Source organism: Pleurodeles waltl, chromosome 5 (genome assembly GCF_031143425.1).
Source record: "Pleurodeles waltl isolate 20211129_DDA chromosome 5, aPleWal1.hap1.20221129, whole genome shotgun sequence".
Lineage (NCBI taxonomy): Eukaryota > Metazoa > Chordata > Amphibia > Caudata > Salamandridae > Pleurodeles > Pleurodeles waltl.
Genome location: NC_090444.1, coordinates 578,672,228 through 578,694,878, shown reverse-complemented (window position 1 = coordinate 578,694,878; position 22,651 = coordinate 578,672,228). Strand labels below are relative to the sequence as shown.

At 42.8% G+C, this 22,651-nt stretch overlaps 1 protein-coding gene across 1 annotated transcript in view; it reads right to left on the bottom strand.

Annotated features, from left to right (window-relative positions):
- The window catches only part of RYR2 (ryanodine receptor 2), a 2,714,825-nt gene that overhangs the window by 1,748,705 nt on the left and 943,469 nt on the right, over nt 1–22,651 (bottom strand). Inside the window, exon 15 of the mRNA XM_069234403.1 lies at nt 5,974–6,109. Within this exon, the coding sequence (XP_069090504.1) occupies nt 5,974–6,109 (136 nt within the window). The remainder of the gene's footprint in view (nt 1–5,973; nt 6,110–22,651) is intronic.

The following is a 22,651-nucleotide window of genomic DNA, read 5'->3' as shown; positions in this document are numbered from 1 at the left end:
AAAAGTAGGAATGGTTACCCCTAGAAACCTTTTTCCTGTTGATTAGGAAGGGATCAGGAGTCACCCCCAACAGGCTAATGCCAGGCATAAATGTGGAACCCCTGGTCACCATCTTCAGAACACTACTGGACCTGTAGAAGAAAGAAGGACTGCACCTGCTGTTGATACCTGTGAGGAGAACTGAGAGACTGAATGCTGCTTCCACCTATACTCAGAACAAAGAATTGAACTCCAAGGGCCAGTTAGCTGACCCTCCTATTAAGCTAAAGGGACACAACAAGCTTCAAGAAGCTCTTTTGTTGAACAACCGAGCTGACCACTTCTAACTTGCGCTGCCTTGGACCTTGCTGGTGGCTCCTGCTGAAGTGAGTATTGATTCCCACATGCTTGGACTATTGGCTATGTCAAAATGTATTCCTCTTAACAGCCTGAAAAACTTAGGACCTAGAAACCTTATGGCTCTGAAGACCTCTAGAGGACTGGAGCAAACCCCCAAAAGACAGATTAGGATGCTGGTGGTCAGACCGTCACAAGACCGCTGCTACCACCAGGATCATGGATCCCGACAGGTAGCAGCAGTGCAAGTCGTGGTCAAGCACAGCGGTTCCGATGTCAGCATCGCAGAGCTGATCACAACTTGCCTTTCTGCCAGCTTTTCCATGGCAGAGACCCTGCCATTAAAAGACTGCCAGAAAGGCAGAAAAGGGGCTGCAGGGGGAGCCCCTGCATGGCCCATGTCATGGGCAGTGCAGAGGCGCCCCTGTCAGCTACTCGGAATGCACACTGTCTGCCATGGCTTTTAGTGCGCATTTCGATTGTGCTGGTGTCACTGACAGTCTGGTGGCATTGGACTCATCTCTCCCTGAGAGCCCAAGCCAATGGTGCTGCACTGTTTCCGCCAGCCAGTCTAGGGGGGTGCTCATAATATGGCAGAGAGGAGGCAGCTGGCTTGGCGATGTCTTCCCCACCGTCGTATTGGGAGTCCAGCAGTCAGACCACCATACTCGTAATGATGCCCTAAGTCTGAAGGAAGAAATCTTCACTGGGCAAAGACACCAAAATTTTCCGGCTGGTGGTAGACACCTGTGGAGGTGAATTCTGAATTTATTCCACTCACAAATTTCCTGCCAAAAGTCAAAAGCTTCACTAAGACTTTATCTGACGGCTATCCTGCCCTGTGGAGCTCTTCATGATTACAACCTTCTGCTTTGCCCCACTGAGGAATTTTGACTGCCACTTCAGAAACAAAGTCAGAAGTTAAAACCTCAGACTTACATCTATATCTGACCCCATTCCATTGTGGTCATCCTAAAATTGTGTCAAGGTCCTGTGGCCATGACAGGCGCTTAACGCTTTTTGGCACTTTTTTAAATTAAAACTTTCAAAATGTATATCTCCGGTTACACTTTATTGGAATTTTTTTGTTGTGGTGGTATTTTTTTCACTAACATATTCTCTATTTTAATGACTTGGATATTTATTGTGTTGTGTGTTTGACTTTTTAACTATTTTAGGACTTCTAAATGCTTTAAATATTTTCTTAAGTTAAGCATGTCTGCTGTTTGCCACAGCTACCAGGGCTTGAGCTCAGTTGTAAATGACTGAAACCTTTATTGGACCTAAAAGAAATAGAGACATTATTACTTGTGGTGGACTACCATCCATCAAACAAATAAGCCACTTTCTTAAATTTTAGCACTACAGGGAGTGCAGAATTATTAGGCAAATTAGTATTTTGACCACATCATCCTCTTTATGCATGTTGTCTTACTCCAAGCTGTATAGGCTCGAAAGCCTACTACCAATTAAGCATATTAGGTGATGTGCATCTCTGTAATGAGAAGGGGTGTGGTCTAATGACATCAACACCCTATATCAGGTGTGCATAATTATTAGGCAACTTCCTTTCCTTTGGCAAAATGGGTCAAAAGAAGGACTTGACAGGCTCAGAAAAGTCAAAAATAGTGAGATATCTTGCAGAGGGATGCAGCACTCTTAAAACTGCAAAGCTTCTGAAGCGTGATCATCGAACAATCAAGCGTTTCATTCAAAATAGTCAACAGGGTCGCAAGAAGCGTGTGGAAAAACCAAGGCGCAAAATAACTGCCCATGAACTGAGAAAAGTCAAGCGTGCAGCTGCCACGATGCCACTTGCCACCAGTTTGGCCATATTTCAGAGCTGCAACATCACTGGAGTGCCCAAAAGCACAAGGTGTGCAATACTCAGAGACATGGCCAAGGTAAGAAAGGCTGAAAGACGACCACCACTGAACAAGACACACAAGCTGAAACGTCAAGACTGGGCCAAGAAATATCTCAAGACTGATTTTTCTAAGGTTTTATGGACTGATGAAATGAGAGTGAGTCTTGATGGGCCAGATGGATGGGCCCGTGGCTGGATTGGTAAAGGGCAGAGAGCTCCAGTCCGACTCAGACGCCAGCAAGGTGGAGGTGGAGTACTGGTTTGGGCTGGTATCATCAAAGATGAGCTTGTGGGGCCTTTTCGGGTTGAGGATGGAGTCAAGCTCAACTCCCAGTCCTACTGCCAGTTCCTGGAAGACACCTTCTTCAAGCAGTGCTACAGGAAGAAGTCTGCATCCTTCAAGAAAAACATGATTTTCATGCAGGACAATGCTCCATCACACGCGTCCAAGTACTCCACAGCGTGGCTGGCAAGAAAGGGTATAAAAGAAGGAAATCTAATGACATGGCCTCCTTGTTCACCTGATCTGAACCCCATTGAGAACCTGTGGTCCATCATCAAATGTGAGATTTACAAGGAGGGAAAACAGTACACCTCTCTGAACAGTGTCTGGGAGGCTGTGGTTGCTGCTGCACGCAATGTTGATGGTGAACAGATCAAAACACTGACAGAATCCATGGATGGCAGGCTTTTGAGTGTCCTTGCAAAGAAAGGTGGCTATATTGGTCACTGATTTGTTTTTGTTTTGTTTTTGAATGTCAGAAATGTATATTTGTGAATGTTGAGATGTTATATTGGTTTCACTGGTAATAATAAATAATTGAAATGGGTATATATTTTTTTTTGTTAAGTTGCCTAATAATTATGCACAGTGATAGTCACCTGCACACACAGATATCCCCCTAACATAGCTAAAACTAAAAGCAAACTAAAAACTACTTCCAAAAATATTCAGCTTTGATATTAATGAGTTTTTTGGGTTCATTGAGAACATGGTTGTTGTTCAATAATAAAATTAATCCTCAAAAATACAACTTGCCTAATAATTCTGCACTCCCTGTATATTGCTGACAACTTCTGCTCAGCATGTGCAGGTGGCAGATACCAGGAGCAGTCCCATGGACCACTGTCTGCTCCAACCCTCCTGGTCCTTTCACATCGTGCCACTTTTATAGTACTGAGATGAAGACCCCTTTGATGGTTAGGGGTTGTAAAGCTGGCCCCACAGTGAATTTGAATTATGTACCATTGTTTTCTAATGAGTGCAATGAGGTGCACGGCTAGTTACGGAGCCATTAATATTAATAAGGTGGGCGAAGTGCACCCCACTTCATAGGGCCTCTTTTTATAGTGGAAAATGTGTGAATTATTCACTGCACAAAGGTGAGTTTGCTTCTTGCACAATGCAAAACACTGTGCTGCAAGCAGCCTCTTTGTAAATCAGGCCCAATTGTAAAAGTTGCAAAGGCAAACACTTAAGCCTTCTGAAGTGAACAGCTCTGTGTCAGACGACAACCAATATGTTGATGTATAGGATCACTAACCCTAATTAAAAGAAAAGAAAATTATAATGTAATTGGTTTAAACTGTGAGTGTATCTATTATGCCTTTAGGGAGGAATAATGTTTGCTTTTGAATGAAGTGGGTATAAAAGAGCACTGAATATTCATGATACATGTTTCAGACTATAGATTTCACATGGGTGTTTTTTTTGTTTAAATCCATATAATGAGAATGCAGACTTCTGACTGCATGGATCCTATTTATGGGATTGTTATAGCGAAATATGTGTTGTGCTTAGCAGGACACTGATTTTCCTCCTTTTTAATGACTAATTTCTTCTTCTTCCACAGTTCTCCTAGGGCCATTTACCTTGGACAAAGTTCACTTCTTTTTGACGTCCTGGACAGTCAGTGTATTATATCACTCGTTCAAGCAGTTGCTTTTTGTTAGCCTCCATCCTCTTTCCCATTTCTTGGTGTCAGTAATTACTTCCTGTGCCCTGCTAGCTCTTTTTGAGTGAACCCTGCCACCTGATAAGTCACTTTTTTTCACTCCTATCAGTTACAAATACCGTTATGATCCTTCCTGTTGGTGTTTGGGCCTTATTTAGAGTTTGGCAGACAGGGTACCGGGCAGATAAGCTACTCCATTGAAGATTGGGACAGTGTACTAAAATAAAGATTTTTAAGGCTGGAGCATGTCAATGACCACAGTCCTTTGCGGCTCAAGAAAATCACAGGTTATGTCAACATCTCGTTGTTTGAGGAGTTCTTTAATGAGGCTCATTATTTAGATTATTAAGATTGATTATGACACTTTCCAACTAGCCCAACATGTTTTCTTTCCTTGTACTTGCTTGTTGTTTCCAGGTCCCAAACATAAATAGTGACCTCTAGGCAGTGAATGTTCTAAAATGACTATCCAATAGATTGATAGAGAAAAGGAAGTGGAAGATTCATCCTGAAATTGTGCATTATAGAAAGAATAAGTCTTCATATGTACAGGCCAGCTTTTATAAAAAAGGAAATGTCCAACTGTAAAATCCTAACAAGAGTGATCTAAAACCACAAGGAAGAACTAACCACTTAATTATTTAGAGATTACATTTTATTGTCAAGACCCTTAAATGTATACCCACCAAATCAGAACTGACATGCTTTGTACACTTTAGAAAAGTTTCAAAACAAAGACAGCACACTACTATTAAAAAGTGATACATAGGTATCACATGTACTTTGGCATTCCTCAAGGCTCCATTCAGGTTTCCATCTTCCTTAATCTCCGTGTATCTCTGTGTAAAGCCCTTTGGTGAACTATTTACAGATCTCAGGTTACCACTCCACAAATATTTTCATGACACTCACATATATCTGAAGACTGAATCACATGAGCTAATAAACATCCTAAAATATTATATGGAAGCAGCCAAGAAAGACCACCTTGAAAACAAAATTCTTACCTCTCACTAATAACTCATTTGGAATGTGTAGTACACTCTTAACACCCCTTCCAAAATGTCAAATGGTCCTCTAAAAGCAGAGTTGCAAGATGCAGAGCGGTTCTTGACAAATTCAAAGAAGCATGATCACATCACCCCTACCCAAAAAACCCTCAAATGTCTACCCTTTCAATTCTGACATTCTTTCAAAACAGCCTCCTTTGAAACTCAAACGTTCTATTACCTGCCTTGACACTCAAATTCTTGTGTAGTTCTTGCAGCCTACCAGCACAACCTTAACACTGGCTATCCACTTTTTAGAAAAGAACCCTCTTGCTAGGCCATTTTTCAGCAATGCTCCCATGTAATGGAACTCATTGCCTACAAAAATCTGAACCATTCCTTTTTTCCCAATCTTCCAAAAAAAGCTCCAGCACTTCCTAATCACGCATATTTGAAGACTTCTAAAACACTGTTTGTGCAATTACTTTTAAAATAGTCTACTTTCTTTGACATGCAAAAAAATATTGAATCTATTTATTACGTATTTACATATATACATATTTATCATCTAACTGTAATTTAATCACCAGTGCACTATCATGTCTAAATACATTCAAGAGTGTCCTTATTTTTGCCACAGTTTATTACATGCTCATATATTACACAGCTTTTAACACCCTCTTGGACCAAGTGTGTGCTCTACATTACGTGATTCATAAATAAAAGTATAAAACATTAATCAAAATCTGTGTGAATGCGAAGATTTGGTAAATAACCTTGGCCCCACCAAATCCTGTAAAGACAAGTTCTTGCTCATATATCTTACCTAGTAATTCGTACAGAGAGTTCAGAATAGATTTCCAAGCCTCTCCTGCCTCCTTTCCGGCTGCATCTGCAAAGTGTGCTGCACTACTGTAGACGTGGAGGCGATCAATACATTCCAGGACAAGGTTGATCATACCCTACAAAGTAGATGCATTTGAAAATAATTAATGTTGAAGATACATCTCTTAAAAGAACATTACGTAACGATTGCAGTAACAATCCAATAACCAGCTACCACTGCTATCACTTGTTGACTTATGCTGCCTTTGACGCTGCTACCTTTTTGGCTCTGCTAATGCTACAATAATATCACCTACAAACATAATGTAATACACCTATACACTCAACTAAGCATGCAAGGGACTAACAATTTAAAAATTCTGATTATTTTGAAAAAATCTAATAAAACATGAAGTATTTTTTAAATCATTGCATTAAATTACTGAATAAGCTTTATAGCTGTTTTCCATGCTAGATTAATTACTTTTAGAAAAGTATATGTAAACATCATTACCGGATACTCTGTAACTCTTCCTTGTTTTATTTCCTTTCTTTATCTCTAGAGCTGCCATAAAAATCTTAGATGCTAAGAATGCTTACTGCTCCTGAAATAGTCTACATTTCCTGTATGCAATATGTGCACTAGAACTGAATTTCCTTTATGTCTCAATTAATGTACACTAATTAATTACATCTGACTCATTATATTTGTGAGGCAGTGCCTTCTATCAAGCACACTGAGGTTTACTTCTAGTAGAGCCCTGTGTAAAGTACAAGTCTTAGGTGTTCATCCTGCATTTTTAATCTTTTTTACTATGTTTAAGAGGGCCCTGATCGTGGTTAGAAGCTCAGTAAGGAAAACACAGAAATCAGGGTATCAGGCTAGTAAGGATATGCAGAAAGATAGGTGAGACTGTTAAACAATGAAAACACGAAAAGCACAATGCTGCACAGGGCAGCCACTAGAAAGCAGGACACTACAAAATCAGGAGCAGGAATCAGGACTCCTCTCCAGATTTCAAAGGTTCCGTAGTGCTATCAACTGGAAAAAAACAGGCGCTCTTAGTAACTCCAGTCGAATCATTGAGTCTAAATGGAGAGGCCTGTCGTAAATCCCTCCTCTAGATCACAGTTAGATGGGGAAATTGAAACCTAAAAGATGTGTGAGCTAGGCGCAGCGCAGTACAGGTGACTGCAGTTAAAGTTCCTCCTCCAGCTATCTGTCTAAAGGAGTGCACTGAAGTTCCGGAAATCAACTGGTGGTCAGAACAAAACTCTAAAGTGGAATATAGATTGGATCGTGTTTTGGAATATGGCAGGGTATCATGCAAGGGGTTGCATGGGCATGCTGGAAGTGGTGACACAGAGTTCAAAGTATAATACATTCACTAAAAAGCTCCTCTTTAGCTCACATACTCGGCTAAGGCTTACAAGTGCCATAAAGCATTGGGAGTTGGTAAGTAAACCCTGGTATTGAATGTGGAGTGGATTTGACTTCTAAGAGAAAGGTCTGTGAATACGTTTTGAAGCTCAGCACAGGTTAAAATAAAAAAATCATGACAAAAGCAGACTCACAGAAAGTCTACAAGTAGTGCCTCACCTTGGCAGGATCGTAGGATCCTGACAACACCAGAGTGAATGCTGTTTGCAAAATTTCTTTTAGGATTACAAGAAGATGATCACAAATATGTGTAAATAGAAACTTAAGTTGGGAATGGATGAAGTCTACAGAAAAAGATGAATCAGCCCACCTCCCATTTATTCTCTAGGAGATCTCGGGATGGGATAAACACCATTTTCCACTTCAGGTAAGGTAAGGTTACTCTGATCCCCTGGATTCTATTGGTGGGGAGAGTTCCACGGAGTCAATTTTTTGTAAACAATGTTGGTATTTCTGCCATCCCATTGGTGTTCTGCGGGAGCCAACACAGCCCCCTGGAATCTAACAGGCATGCTAGGCCAGCACTGCATCCCATGAGAGTCTTGTGGGATCAGAAACATTTTAAAAAATAGTGAGACCTGCATGTCTGTGGTGGGTTGCTGTAAACAAGCAAAGGTTGCGTGCGGGAGTATGGTTGCCCATGTGGGGGAGGTGTGGGTGTGGGGGTTGGACACAGGGCTTGGACTAAGGCCAGGCCCTGTGACCCATCCTATGTCACACACTGTGGAAGGTCATTTGCAGAGGGTGGTTGGCCTTAGGAATGCTAATAAAGTATCACTTTACGCTAAAAGGTCCTACAAATTCACTGAAACAACAAAGGTTAAAGTTACATTATAGTTAGGTATGGTAATATTATCTTACTTTGCCTTAAAAAAAACTCAGAAATTCATAAAAACGAATTTTAAAGCAGCTATATAATTAGGTGAAAATGTCAGTTCAAACATAGCACTCTAAATTAAAACAAAAACGAAAATTCAACAGTTATAGTTATTTCAATTAACTATCACTCATGCCCTCACCATGCACTGCTTATGACCTCATATAGTACAACACTTATGACATGTTCTGTGACATCATTGATAATATTACTGATGGCAAATGAACTGAAATCACTGATGACAGCACTGTGCCTGGCAGGCAAAAATTTACTTTAATTCCCTCTTTCCTTTACTTTGATGAAAAAATATATTTTGTGCTATTCCTTGCTTAACTGGTAACACACCCAACCACACTTTATTGCATTAACAAAGGAAAATAACCTATCAGCATTGCTTGGTGTATTAATGGTACAATGCCTCAAAACAGGCAGATTGTATAAATTGGACAAAAGACATGCAGCAGTTTCAGTGCTGGCCTACGGCCAACATTTATAAATAAACTACATGTCCCATAATGCAGTATGCTGTTAGCTAGGAAATCAAAACAGGCTGAACATGTCACATTTGGAATGGGGCCACTTACCAGCTACCTCCTTCTTTTAAGGTCCTTAGCAATACTTGTCAGCTATCTTTTTTTACAGTCCTTTAGAGTCCTTCCATCAATTGTTCGTTCTTTAGCCCTTTCCCTTTTCAAATAAATATTTTGTATTTTTCTAACTCTTCCTGGGTTGTTTGATATAGAAAAACTGGCCTGCCAGAGAAGTTTTGATGAATAGCTTCAATTTTATTTCAAGGTTTGTGTGGAAGGATTGTCATTGGGGCAGGAACACAATCTCTGTGCTCTGGTATCAGAAGGATTGTGGTGTGGCACAAAAAAAACATACATTAGCAGCTGTGCACTTTTTTGCCTCACATATTTAGAGTAGAGGCATCTATCAGTCATTTGACAACAACAACTTGCTGGTAATAAGGTATTGTCATTGACTAGTGACAAAAACTAATTTTAATAAGAAAATAAATAAGAGCAATTAGTAGTGAATCGATGGTCTTTCGTGTATAATATAGAGGTTACCTTGCAAGTAACCATGAATTATGGTCCTATTAATGCTGTTGATGGCTTTTTGTGATCTGTTTCATTTGTAAATGTCTCCAGAAACCTATGGTAGCAATAATGACTTATATGTATTGGGTCACATAACTGGGTGTAGTTGACCATTGGGGTTTATGTAGTCCTTCGAGACAGCCACACACAATAGAGAGCTGAGGTGTATCTGAATGGGTCATCACTGCCAGGATAGTTAGTTTGGAGCCAGGACAGGGAAGGCAAGATGCCTGGGGAATTCAAAGGGAAAACTCTAGAAGCTTCTCATACTTCAGATATAAGTATTAGACCCCAGACACCAACTCTTCAGTACACCTCTGGGCCTGTGGATACTCTGTCAGGAAAAAGGACTGCTAAGCTGATGTAAGGACTGCCACTCTGCTGGACTGCTGCTCTGAACAACTGCTGCCTGCTGCCCTCTTACCTGGGAGAGAAGGACCAGACCTGCATCTGTTGAAACTATGACTCCAGAGTGACTCCAAGGGCTAGTTGTCTGGCCTCCTGACTAGAGCCTCAGGGACAGTAGGCTCCAACCACACCACCTTGAACCCAGAACCTGTTCAATATGACCCCTACCCCTGAGCCCTAATGATCCCTGGGAACCCCATACTCTGAGGCCAAAAACAATAAGAAATAGGAGAGGCCCATGGCGCCTTCCCTCATTGAACCTTCCTGGGCCCTGGGAACCCCATCCTCCAGGGCCAAATGCCATAAAAAAGGTCCCCAAGCCTTCACAGGCCCTTTGGACCCCAGCCCCCGGGGCCATGCCTTATTTAAAGGAGGAGAGAGACCACACAGCAGAGCCTATAATAGCCTTGGGGACCCCATACCTGGGGGACATGCATTGTTTAAAAGAGGAGTGGGGGGGTGCAGCTCCCCTCCCTGAACCTCCATAGGCCCCAGGGATCCCATCCCCCCGGGGACGTATTTTATTTTTAAAAAGGGGAGGGCATCCCCAGCCCCCCTCCTTCAGCCATACCAGGCCCAGATACCCACTCCTCAGGGCCACCCTTTTTTAAAAGTGGAGAGGGGCTGTGCAACCCCCTCCCCCCAAGCCTATTTTGGCCCCAGGGACTCCATCCCCAGGGCCTGCATTTTAAATAGGTGGTTGCATGGTGCCCACCCAGGGCACCGGGCAAGCACACGTGGGGGACTGCGGAGGGAGCCCCAGAGCCCATGCAGACCCTAGCCGGCTCCCACATCGGGTGGGAGCCAGCATTGGTCCTGAAGGAGCAACTATTTATGCTTCTACCTCTGAGCACGAGCAATATGCTGTTCTGTTTCCCTGCAGTTAGAAGCAGATTTAGTATATGCTTCCATGTGGTGGAAGATTTAACAATGCCTCCGCTAAAAAGAAGCAACCATGTTTCCCTACCCATACCAGTGTGGACAGGGCAACCACTGTGTCCTGGACGTGGGCTCCACCGGGCACAGCAAGTGAGCCAGCCTCGGGTGATAAGGTCACCTGGGCCATTATAGGCTCAGGGAGGGTGGCTGTGCGGCTTTGCTCTGATCCCATGGATCATGCAATGAGTCTTGCATGACTGTGGCAAAAAACGCTGATTTTTCTTTTATTTTGTCACTCGGTGGGGGTCCCTCTGGGTTCCCCCATGGGCCTAGGAGTACTTCTTTACATAATTTTTTCTTAAAGTTCGGGACAGGGTACTAATTCCCCAAGTCGTCTAATGGCTGCCAGAAACATTTTTCTCATGCTGCTGGCAGCCAATCAGAGTGAATTAGTTAATGAGGAAAAAATCTCCCTGGGTCAATCAGAACACTATGGAGGTCATTACAACCCTGGCGGACGGTGTTAAAGCAGCGGTAAGACTGCCAACAGGCCGGCGGTCTTTTTTTGGGAATTATGACCATGGCGGTAACGCCGCTTCTCCGTTCCGCCCGCTGGGCTGGAGACCTGGGTCTCCAGCCCAGCAGCCATGACAATACCGCCGCCGGTATTTTGACCCGGCTTACCACCGTGGATTTCCAGCGGTAGGAACTGCCATGAAATCCATGGCGGTAAGCACTATCATTGCCAGGGAATTCCTTCCCTGCCACTGATAGGGGTCTCCCCCACCCGACTCCCTCCGCTACACCCCCCACCACCCCTGCCACCCCCCAAAGGAGGCAGGACCTCCCTCCCCACTCCAACCCCTGCCATTACCTTACACATACACACCCGACATGCATGCAGGCACCACCAACACACATACACGCACACACCGACACACATGCCAACATCCACACACACAGTCCGACACGCACACCCACATTCAAACATACACGCGCACATCCACACAGACATACCTACAGACATACACGCACTCATTCCCAAAACACGCACCACCCCCGCAAGCATAAAAGCACTCACCCTCTACATACACCCACGCACACCCCCATGCACCCACACAACACACAACAAACCCCCACCCCCCTCCCCTGACGGACGATCGACTTACCTGTTCCGTCGATCCTCCGGGAGGGGATGGGAGACATGGGGGCAGCTCCGCCGACACCACACCAACAGAACACCGCCGCACAGAATCACAGGACGTGATTCGCTGAGCGGTGTTCTGTTGGCATGGCGGTGGCCGCCGCCCGTCACTATGGCTGTTGGCGGCTCTCCGTCGGAAAAACGACATAGAGCTCCCAACAGTCATAATACGCCGAGTGGAAAACCGCCACCACTGGCGGTCTTCAGCACGGCAGTCCCTCGGCGGTCTTGTGAAAAGACCGCCAAGGTTGTAATGACCCCCTATGTTTTTGAACTGGCGCTCCCGGAAAACTCTCACTACCCTCTTGCTGACATAACAGTCCACATGTACAAATATTTGTGTTTGTGCTGTAGCCTAAATAAGATTATGGACAATGCAAGGGGAAGTTTGCTTCTTGGATCACCCTTTTGTCTCTGCCCCTGCTTGAGAGATCACCCCAAAACTTTCTAGGACAGAGATATAGTGAATTGCTTTTCTTCTGGAAAGTATCGTGAAGATTTGTCAAATAGCGCTAAAGTTATTAGCAAACCAAAAAATGGCCTGTCTATGGAAAAACAATCCAACATATGTAAATTAATTTAGCCAATAAAAGATACAAAAAGGTTAAAACCACAAAAACACATTTACTAAAATACAATAAACATTGAAAAATGAAACATAACATAAAATAATATATCAAATATTAAAAGAAAAATATTATAAAACATATTTAACCAATACTATGTATAGTATTGGAATCTGGAAGTATTAAATATACTATTCCCACTGCAGTTTCTGCAAAGGTAGGGAAAGCGTGATACTTTGGAGGGGTTAAATTGACTATTCCTACTGTTGTCTGCGCAGCAGGAGGGAGAGGGTTATACTTCGGAGGGGTTATATTTACTATTTCCACTCCAGCATGAGCAACAGTATGGAAAGCATTACACCATGGAGGGGTTATGTTTACAATAGCAGCTCCAAACAGAGCAACAGAAGTGGAAGTGTTGGACTTTGGTGGGGTTACATTTTCTATTCCTACTCCAGGCAGCACAACAGTAGGGAAAGTGTTGGATTTTGGAGGGGTTAGATTTACTATTCCAACTCCAGTCAGCCTCAAAAGTAGGGAAAGTGTTGGACTTTGGAGGGGTCAAACTTACAATTCCGACTCCATTCTCAGCAACAGTATGGAACGTACTTCACTTCAAATGCATTACATATATGAATAACAATATGAATTTAGAAAAAATATTAAACTCTTAATATAAACATATAAACGTAACGCCATTAATTAACATTAAATAGATACATATAAATGCATGTGTGTGTATATATATCTATATATATATAAATATATATATATATACATATGTGTGTATGTATATATATATATATATTTATGATCTCAAATTCCACGGCTAGGACAAACACGCTAATCGATTGCCGAAACGCTTCGGGTGCTGCTATGCATGCACCTGTCACTTTCCGTGGTGATTGTTAATAAATCGTTAAAAACCAGCAGTGGGAGTGCACGTTTTTTCTTGCAGAGGAATTTGCAGTTTTCATGACCACACGCACACTGCTGCCCCCTTGGCCAGGGAGTTTTGTGAGGAGGAGGCTTAGGGCAGTAGGTAGTTATAATTAGGATCTAGTTTCCATAGGGAAAATGTTTTTTGTTTTGCCAATGACTTTGGTGCCATCTGTCGAATCCTTGCTACATTTTCAAAACTAGTTTGCCACTCACTTCAGCTGCTGTCTTGAAAGTTTCGGGATGATTTGTCAAGTGAGGTCCGAGAAAAGGTGGGGCCTCAAAACACATTTTCCCCATGCATTTTACCATGGGGTCTTTAGAAAGATTACAGCCCTAACTGCTGAATAGAATTACACCAAATTTGGAAGCTACATCCTGGTGCACAGATAGTGCTTCTTGTTATTTGGTGTAAATCTGTTAAGTAGTTTTGGAGTTATCAATCAATCAATACTTGTAAATCACAGCTTATCACCCCTGGGGTATCAGGACGCTGTAGTGGACATGCTGATCATTTGAAAAGCCAGGTCTTGAGTTTCTTCCTGAATTGCTTCAGTGATGTGGCCTGTCTGAGGTTGAGAGGGAATGTATTCCATGTCCAGGCTGCGAGGTATGAGAAGGATTTTCCTCCAGCTGTGCTTTTCTTGATTCTGGGGATGTCAGTGAGGGTGAGATGGGAGGATCAGAGCTGCCTGGCGGGGGTCTAGAAGGTCAGGCGGTGGTTCAGGTAGTCTGGTCCGATCTTGTGAAGTGCCTTCTAGGTGTGAGTCAATAGCTTGAAGGTGATGCGTTTGTTGGCGAGGAACCAGTGGAGGTCTCTGAGGTGGGTGGAGATGTGGCTGTGTCGGGGGATGTCCAGGGTGAGTCTGGCTGCTGCATTCTGGACTCTCTGTAGTCTTGATTGTAGCTTATTTGTGATGCCGGCGTAGAGTGCGTTGTCGTAGTCTAATGTTTCTGCTGACCAAGGCGTGGGTGACCGTCCTTCTAGTCTTACTGGGGAACCACTTGAAGATCTTTTGAAGGATCCACAAGGGGTGGAAGCAGGCAGAAGAGACGGCATTCGCTTGAGGTGTCATGGGGAGCGTTGAGTCCAGGATGGTGGCCAGGTTGCATGCATGGTCAGTGGGGGCGATTCTTAAGGGGGCTGGAAACCAGGAGTCCTCCCAGGCAGAGGGGGTGGAGCTGAGAACAAGGACTTCTGTCTTGTCGGAGTTGAGCCTGAGACAACTGGCTTCCATCCAGGCGGCGACTGCTCTCATACCGTTGTGGAAATGTCTTGTGGCTGTTGATGGGACGTCAGTCAGGAAGAGGATTAGCTGGGTGTCGTCGGTATAGGAGACGATGTTTAGTCCATTCTGTCTGATGATCTTAGTGAGCGGGCCATGTAGATGTTGAAGAGGGTCAGGCTTAGTGAGGATCCCTGGGGTACTCTGCAGCATGTTTCTTTGGGCGCTGGAGTGTACAGTGGGAGTCTGACACTCTGGGTTCTTCTAATCAGGAAGGATCTAACCCATTCCAGTGCTGTACCATGGATATCCATCATCCTGGAGTCTGGTGCAGAGGGTGAAGTGGGAGACTGTGTTGAATGCAGCGGAGAGGTAGAGGAGAATGAGGGCGGCCATGTCTCCATGGTCCAGTATGGTGTGGATGCATCTGTGGCTGCGAGTAGGGCTGTCTCAGTGCTGTGGTTGCTCCTGAATCCAGATTGTGAGGGGTCCAGAATGTGGTCTGATTAAAAAAAATCAATCAGTTGCATGTTAATGGCCTATAATGGCCTTTTCTGTTACCTTGGCTCGGAAGGGGAGCAGCGAGATGAGTCTGTAGTTTTTCATCTCCTTTCGGTTGGCGGAGGGTTCTTTAGGAGTGGGTTGATTTCTACATGTTTACAGTTGGATGGGAAGGTGGGGTTTCCCATGGAGCAGTTGATAGTCTGGCAGAGCTCTGGTGCGATGGTGGCTCTGGTCAGGTTGAAGATGTGATGTGGGCACGGGTCTGAGGGTGCCCCTGAATGGATGAGTTCATGAGTTTCTGGGTGTCTTCTGTGGATATAGGGGTCCAGAGGTTCAGGGTCTGCGGCATAGGGTCTTTGGTGATGCTGGTGGGCGGTGGGGATGGGGTTTCGTTCTTGAATCCTTCATATATGCCCTGAATTTTCCAGTAAAAAAAGGGTGGTGAGGTTGTTGCAAAGGTCTTGGGAGGTGAGGATGTCTGTGGTGTCTGATTGGGGGTTTGTGAATTCCTTGACTATGGTGAAAAGCTCCTTGCTGTTGTGTGGATTGGTGCTGATACATTCCTGAATGGCAGCTTTCTTGGCGGCTCTGATGCGCTGGTGGTGCGTGGTGACTGCAGCTTTGTATGCTGTGCTATCTGCGGTTGCTTTGCTGTTCCTCCGTTTTCATTCCAGTCGTCTGCAGTTGCATTTAGATTCTTGGAGTTCTGTTGGGAACCAGTTTGGTTTCCTAAAGTGCTGGTTTCTGGTGTGTTTTCTGAGAGGGGTTATGGTGTTGGCGCATTCTGTAATCCACTGGTGCAGGTTGTGTGCTGAGTCGTTTGCGGTTGTGGCGTCCAGTGGAGGGGAGTGGCTGTGGGCACTGGTGAGCTGGGTTTGGTGACTTTGCTCCAGTTTCTGCCTTGGGGGTGGGGGTGGTGGGCATGATGGTATGCAGTGGTCTTCATAAAGGTGAAGTGGTTGCATAGGTGGTTGGTCCAATGGTTTTCAGAGGTGTGTGAGATGGTGATGTTGTTTCCAGCCAAAAAGATGGGGTCGAGTCTGTGGCCTACTGAATGGGTGGGGAGGTTGACAAATTGCTTGAGACTAAGGGTGGCAAGTTTGTCCAGGAGGGATGCGGTGTTGGGGTCGTTGCGGTTTTCAAGGTAGAAGTTGAGGTCGCTGAGTAGGATGTAGTTGGTGGAGGCGAGTGCATGGGGGGGTCGATGAGGTCGATTAAGGTTTAGCTGAACTAGGGCCATTGGCTGGGTGATCTGTAGGTCAGCATCCCACGAAGGGAGGTGTTTGGGTTGATCTGGATTTGGAAGTCTAAGTGTTCTGTGGTGGTTAGCTGGTTTGGTGTCTCGATGGTGGTTGAGAGGTGGCAAGTGTTCCTGTAGACTATGGCGATGCCTCCTCCTGGTACATTCATTCTGTCTTTGTGGATGATTTTGTAGCCATCGCGATGTCCGGCGGTGAGGTGGGAGTGATCCAGATTTTGGTGAGGAAGGCAACATCAGGGGCAGTCGAGTCGAGGAGGTCCCAGACTTGCATGTTTGGCGAGGGACTGGGTGTTGATTAGTAAGCAGTTGAGGTGTCCGTCTAGTCGGTTGGCAGTGCAGTGCGGCGTGCGGTGGCAGGTGAGGAAGCAGGAGCATCAGGAGAAAGGTCCATGGGTGTTCCTTGGATCCTAATGGTGGCAGGCTGAGGTTGTTCCAGGGTTGAGGGCATACATAGCCCTGGGGTCGTACCAGTGGATGGTGCGGGAACCAGGGTCCATGTCACTGTGTGCGGTCCAGGCACGGAGGGGCGCATATGGGCTTGAATTTGGCGCACCTTTAGGTGCCAGCAGCATGCCCGCTGCACACACCCGCTGCACGACCGCACAGCAGCCGCGATTAAGAAAGGGAGGGAGGGTCGGGTCAGGTCAGCTGTGAGGCGGGAGGGCGGGAAATCGCTTTGTAGGGGGGGTGGGCTGCAGGGGCAGAGGTGTCAGCATGGGCAGGATCAGACCACAAAGGGAAAAAAAGTCACAAAAATTGGGAAAGAGGAGAAAAAGGCACAAGAAGGTGGGAAAAATGGAGAAAAAGGAGACAGGAATAAAGATGACAGAAAGCAAAGAGACACACACAGAAAGGTACAGATGGAAACTAGGCCACCAGGGATGAGGCACAGGTGGGTGCCTACGGGTTGAGGTGGGCCTCGAACTGAGAGTCAGACAGGCTCTCAGTTCGATCGGTAGCAGCAGATGGAGCCATGCAGAGGGGAGCATGCAGACGCTGACCAGGAGGTCAGAGGAGTCACCCTCTCACTGTGCAGCGACTGCCATTAAGAAGGGGATGGAGTTGGGAGGGTCCAGTCAGCTGGGAGATGGGAGGGCAGGAAAGCGCTTTGCAGGGAGGGGGGTGGGGGCGCAGGGGGTGCAGTGGCAGTGTTGGAGCATGGGAAAAAAGGTGCAAAAAGTGGGAAAGAGAAAGAAAAGGCACAAAGAAGTGGAGAAAAACGAGAAAAATGAGACAGAAAAAAAGATGACAGAAAGCAAAGACACACACACAGACAGGTACAGATGGCCACTAACCCACCAGGGATGAGGCGCAGGCGAGTGCCTGTGGGTGGAGGTGGGCTTCGAACTGAGATTCAGATAGGCTCTCAGTTCGATCAGCAGCAGGAGGAGCTGCGCAGAGGGGAACGCGCAGACGTGGACCAAGAGGTCAGCGGAGTCGTCCTCTCACTATGCAGTGGCGGCCATTAAGAAGGGGAGAGAAATGGGAGTATCCATCAGCTGGGAGTCGGAAGGGCAGGAAAGTACTTTGCAGGAAGGGGGGGGGGGGGCTGCAGGGGAAGCAGTGGCAGGGATAGAGCGCGGGGGAAAAGGCGCAAAAAGTGAGAGTTATTAAAGGAAAAAGAAATGTCTCCATGTAAGGACGTGGAGGCCCCATGGATACCAGAGATCTCATGGTGAGATCTGACTGGCTGCCAACACTTCAACTAGGAAGTGTTGGCAGCCATTTTGGGACTTGCACTGAGCTGAGTCCCCAAAAAAAGTTACAAAAAGAAAAAGGGGCAAGCTAGGAATATTTGACACCTTAGCTCAGGTGCTGGGGTCCCCAAGGGAACACCGCTGGGCAAAAAAATAATATTTTTTTTAAATGTTGGTGAAATACGCAGAGTATCAGCATATCCGGTAAAAGTTTTTTTTAAAACAAAACAAACAAGCGTGGTCTCCCGCATTTGTTCAGTAGAGCCCCTGGGTGGGCCAGGTCCCAAGGCCATTCGCCATTATTATTATTTTAAATGGAGGGGGACCACTAACTCCCCAGGGCTTTATTACTATGGTGGAGGGGGGCCGAGCGCCCCCCCCATGTGCTCCTGGGCCTGTTTGAAGCCCCGGGGGCCACCTCCTTTCTAAATTGCACAGACCCACCAGGCCGTGAGGACCACCACCTCCCCGGGGCCTATAAAAGTTGGAGGGGGGCCGTATGCCTCTTCTCCTGGGCCTTATTTATTGCCCCAGGGACCACCACCTCCCCAGGGCCCACCTGTGCAAATTAATGGAGGGTGGCCACACGGCCCGCCTCATAGAGCCATTAATGGCCCTGGGGACCACCACCACCTAGAGCTGGCTTCTTCTTTCTCCCCAGGTGCCCACCGTCAGGAGATAGCAGTTTGCTTTTGCTTGGCAGGAGTTGTGACAGATCCCTCCATCACATCAATCAGTGGACCTACTTGATCATATGTCTGGTTTGAATCAAATGAATTCATAGGGGTCATGGTAGGCACAGTAGTGCTCAGTCTCTCCATTCCTGTTTCCAGTTCCAAAAGGTGAATTCATTGCTGATACTGAATTTTTAATCTGGAGACCACTCTCATCATTATCCTGGGCATACAACAGGACTACTGAACCTATTGTCACAGGAACATTTGTTTCCCTGTCTGTCATCATGCGGGCAGGGAAATAGATGAAAGGATTGCTCTTGCACGCAAAGAGCTGCATTTCTTGCAGCTCCCTCTGTGTGGGAGCAATGCAGACTCCCACAGGAGACAGGGAGCTGGCAGGGACTGCTGGGGCATACAGGCTTCCCCCACAGTCCCCATCATTGCACACTGGATGCCCTGGGTAGGGTCAGAACACCCAGGTAGAAGTTGCTGGACCCCGGGGGATAGGGTCCCCAGGGCCCAAATTAGCTGGAAAGGGGGAGGCCGCGTGCCCTAAGGTAACAATAACTCGCACCTTTGCAGTGCACTGCTAATTACCCCAGATATTACATCACTCATGAAAAATTTTATAGCATCAATGATAATATAAATGTAACATTTGCAGTAAAAGTATTGATGAAATAACTGTGCCTGGCTGGGGTGCGACTTACAGTTACCTTAGGGCAAATGTTATAGTTATGTGGGATGACCATAACTACAACTGCTGAATTTCTATGGTTTTGTGTGAGTAAAATGTGAACCTAACTATAAAATCCCTGATATATATATATATATATATATATATATATATATATATATATATATATATATAAGAATTGAATACCCATTTATATGACTATTAAGGAATAATTCTAATAGGGTATTCAATAGTGGTTACCAATTGAAGATTGAATATTGGGGAAGAATTGAATACCCATCTATTTGAGAACTAAGGAGCATTCCAGATAGGGTATCTTATAGTCGTTACCAATGAATTTGAAAGATTTTGAAATTACTGTAAATTAATAGATTATGTAAATAGGAGATTTTAGTATGTGTATAAAGTATTTTTATGATACTGTGTTTCTTAGTAGTTGATTAGATTTGGAGATATGTGGCCAATTGATTAAATTTATTTATTTATATATTTTTCCAGATTTAATGGGTCGGATGGAAAATATGCTGACTTCTACTTGCCATTGCTTTCTCTATAGTACACGTTATTGGGTGTTTTCAGTGCAGATTTACAGATAAGAAAATGGAAAAAAAACATTTTTATATACTTATTGATATAGTTGGTCTGTCCCATTAATATTAACTGTAACCGAAATTTACAAATCAAAGGGAATGAATATTGAAGTTATTGCGGTCAGGATTGTTCACTTAGTATTCAGAAGAAATTCTTTACATCATGTGGTTTTAGTTCACTTCTGGGCTTAAAATTGAGATATTCTATTAGGATAAATATAGTCCGGTGGATTACTAGCACTATTAAGTTATAACTTTTCCTTCCTCTGCCTTAATTATGATAACGTACCCCAATATTTACATATCTTTTGCAGTATGATAGTTTTTTATAATGGCACTGATTTTACTAGTTACTATTTATAGTATTAATGTATATTTAATGGGGTTGTGATTTGATGCTCTCCATTCCTAGTTATCTGTTATCTGCTTTTTTTGTCTCATTTCTATGTTTATGAATGAATAGTATTTAGTAATGGTGGATTGGTGGTGAATATCACGTGACCAAGGCTGCTGTTGTTGCTGCCGAAACGCATTGTGTTTTGATTAAATATGACCTTCACTTTCCTTGAATCCTGAGTGTGCAAGTAATATTTATTTTGTTCCTTTGGATATATATACATATATATATGTATATATATATATATATATATATATATATATATATATATATATATATACATATACATATACATATATATATATATATATATACTATATATATAAATACATATATTTATTTAGAAAAATTTAAACAATTAAATATATAAAGGAAAAGGAAATGGAAAAAATCTAATTGCATGTAACAAGATAAAATCATTAGTAATAAATGTAAATTCAATTAATATATAAAACACAATTCAAATAACAAATATTATAGCACAAACAGACTTTCATAAACACTTACCATAAAATAAATTAAAATGATTAGCAAAATTATAAATTTCTACAAAATGTACATAATTAATTACCAATAATTTCCAATTAATAAATGACAAGTAAAAATCAATTATTATAAAAAACTATTAATTTTCTTCCCAACCAACTCATCCAAAAAAGGAAAACACAACATTTAATAGTGCATGTGTAATATACACATAAAGACTAAACTTCGTACAAAAACCTAATTAAACAGTAGAACAATCACACAATTGTTAATAACCTAATTATTTTACATATATCAGCAATCAAGTAACAAATAATTTTTTTAAAAAATACATTTATTTTTATGTAACTTCACACCTTATACCCAGCACCGCACACCTAAAATATAACTAAAATAGAACAGCCTTAAACAATTTATATAAATAATAATCAATTAAATAATTATTTAACAATTAACAAATAAGTGCAAATTACTTGTTACTCAATTAACTACCCTGCCTATGCCTCTACAAACCCAGAAGCCCACAACTAAATTGTAACTAATATAATACAGTATTAAATAATTTACATAAATACAAAACAATGTAATAGTGAATGAACAATTAATAATTGTTAATTATTACTTAATTAATTTTCCAACCCTTTAGCCGTAAAACCACAGGAGCCCACACATAAAATATAAATGAAATAAACCAGTTTTAAACAATTCACATTATTAATAGTAAATTAAAAATGAAAATTAATAAATAATTACCATTTAATTGTTAATTAATAATTGCTTGGTTAGTTTCCCACTCTCTATGCCTACTAGCCCAGCAGCCCACCCCTAAAATATAACTAAAATAAATCTGTATTAAACAATTTACCTAAATAATATGAAATAATTAATGAACAGTTAGCAATTGTAAATTAGTTATTACTTAACTAACTTCCCACTCTATATCCCTACAAACCAGCAGCCCCCACCTAAAATGTAACTGCAATAAATATTAACTACATGAAATAAACAAAAATTCAATTAAAGAGTACGTTAACAATTAATAATTGATGGTTAAGTATTACTTAATCAACTTCCTACCCTATACCCCTACAAACCCAGGAGCCACACCTAAAATATAAATAAAATAAATCAGTATTAAACAATTTACATTATTATTAATCATACATTGAACTGTTAGTTAATAACTAACTGTTAATTTATAATTACTTTATTAACTTCTCACCCTACACCCCTACAAACCCAGCAGCCAGATCCTAAAATACAACTAAGAATAATCAATATTTAGCAATTAACATAATTTATGAAAAATTAATAATTAATTGTTAAATAATTATTACTCAAACTTCCCACCCTGTCCCCCTACAAACCCTGCAGCCCACACCTTAAATATAACTAGAATAAATCAGCATTAAACAACTTAAATTATCAATAAGCAGTTAAATAAGTAATTATAGATAAGTAATTAATTGCTCATTTATTAATCATTATTAACTTCCCATTCTATCCCCCTACAAAACCAACAACCCACTACAACACTATAACTCACTATTAACAATTAAAAAACATCTAAATGACTTAAAATTACAAACTATATTTTCAAAGATTAACAACAATTATATAAACGATAGTAATACATTAAATTAATATCATAGCTAAAACGCACTAAAATAATTAAGACACAATCGCCCTCATTATGTCACTGGCAGTCTTTTGACTGCCAGGAATAA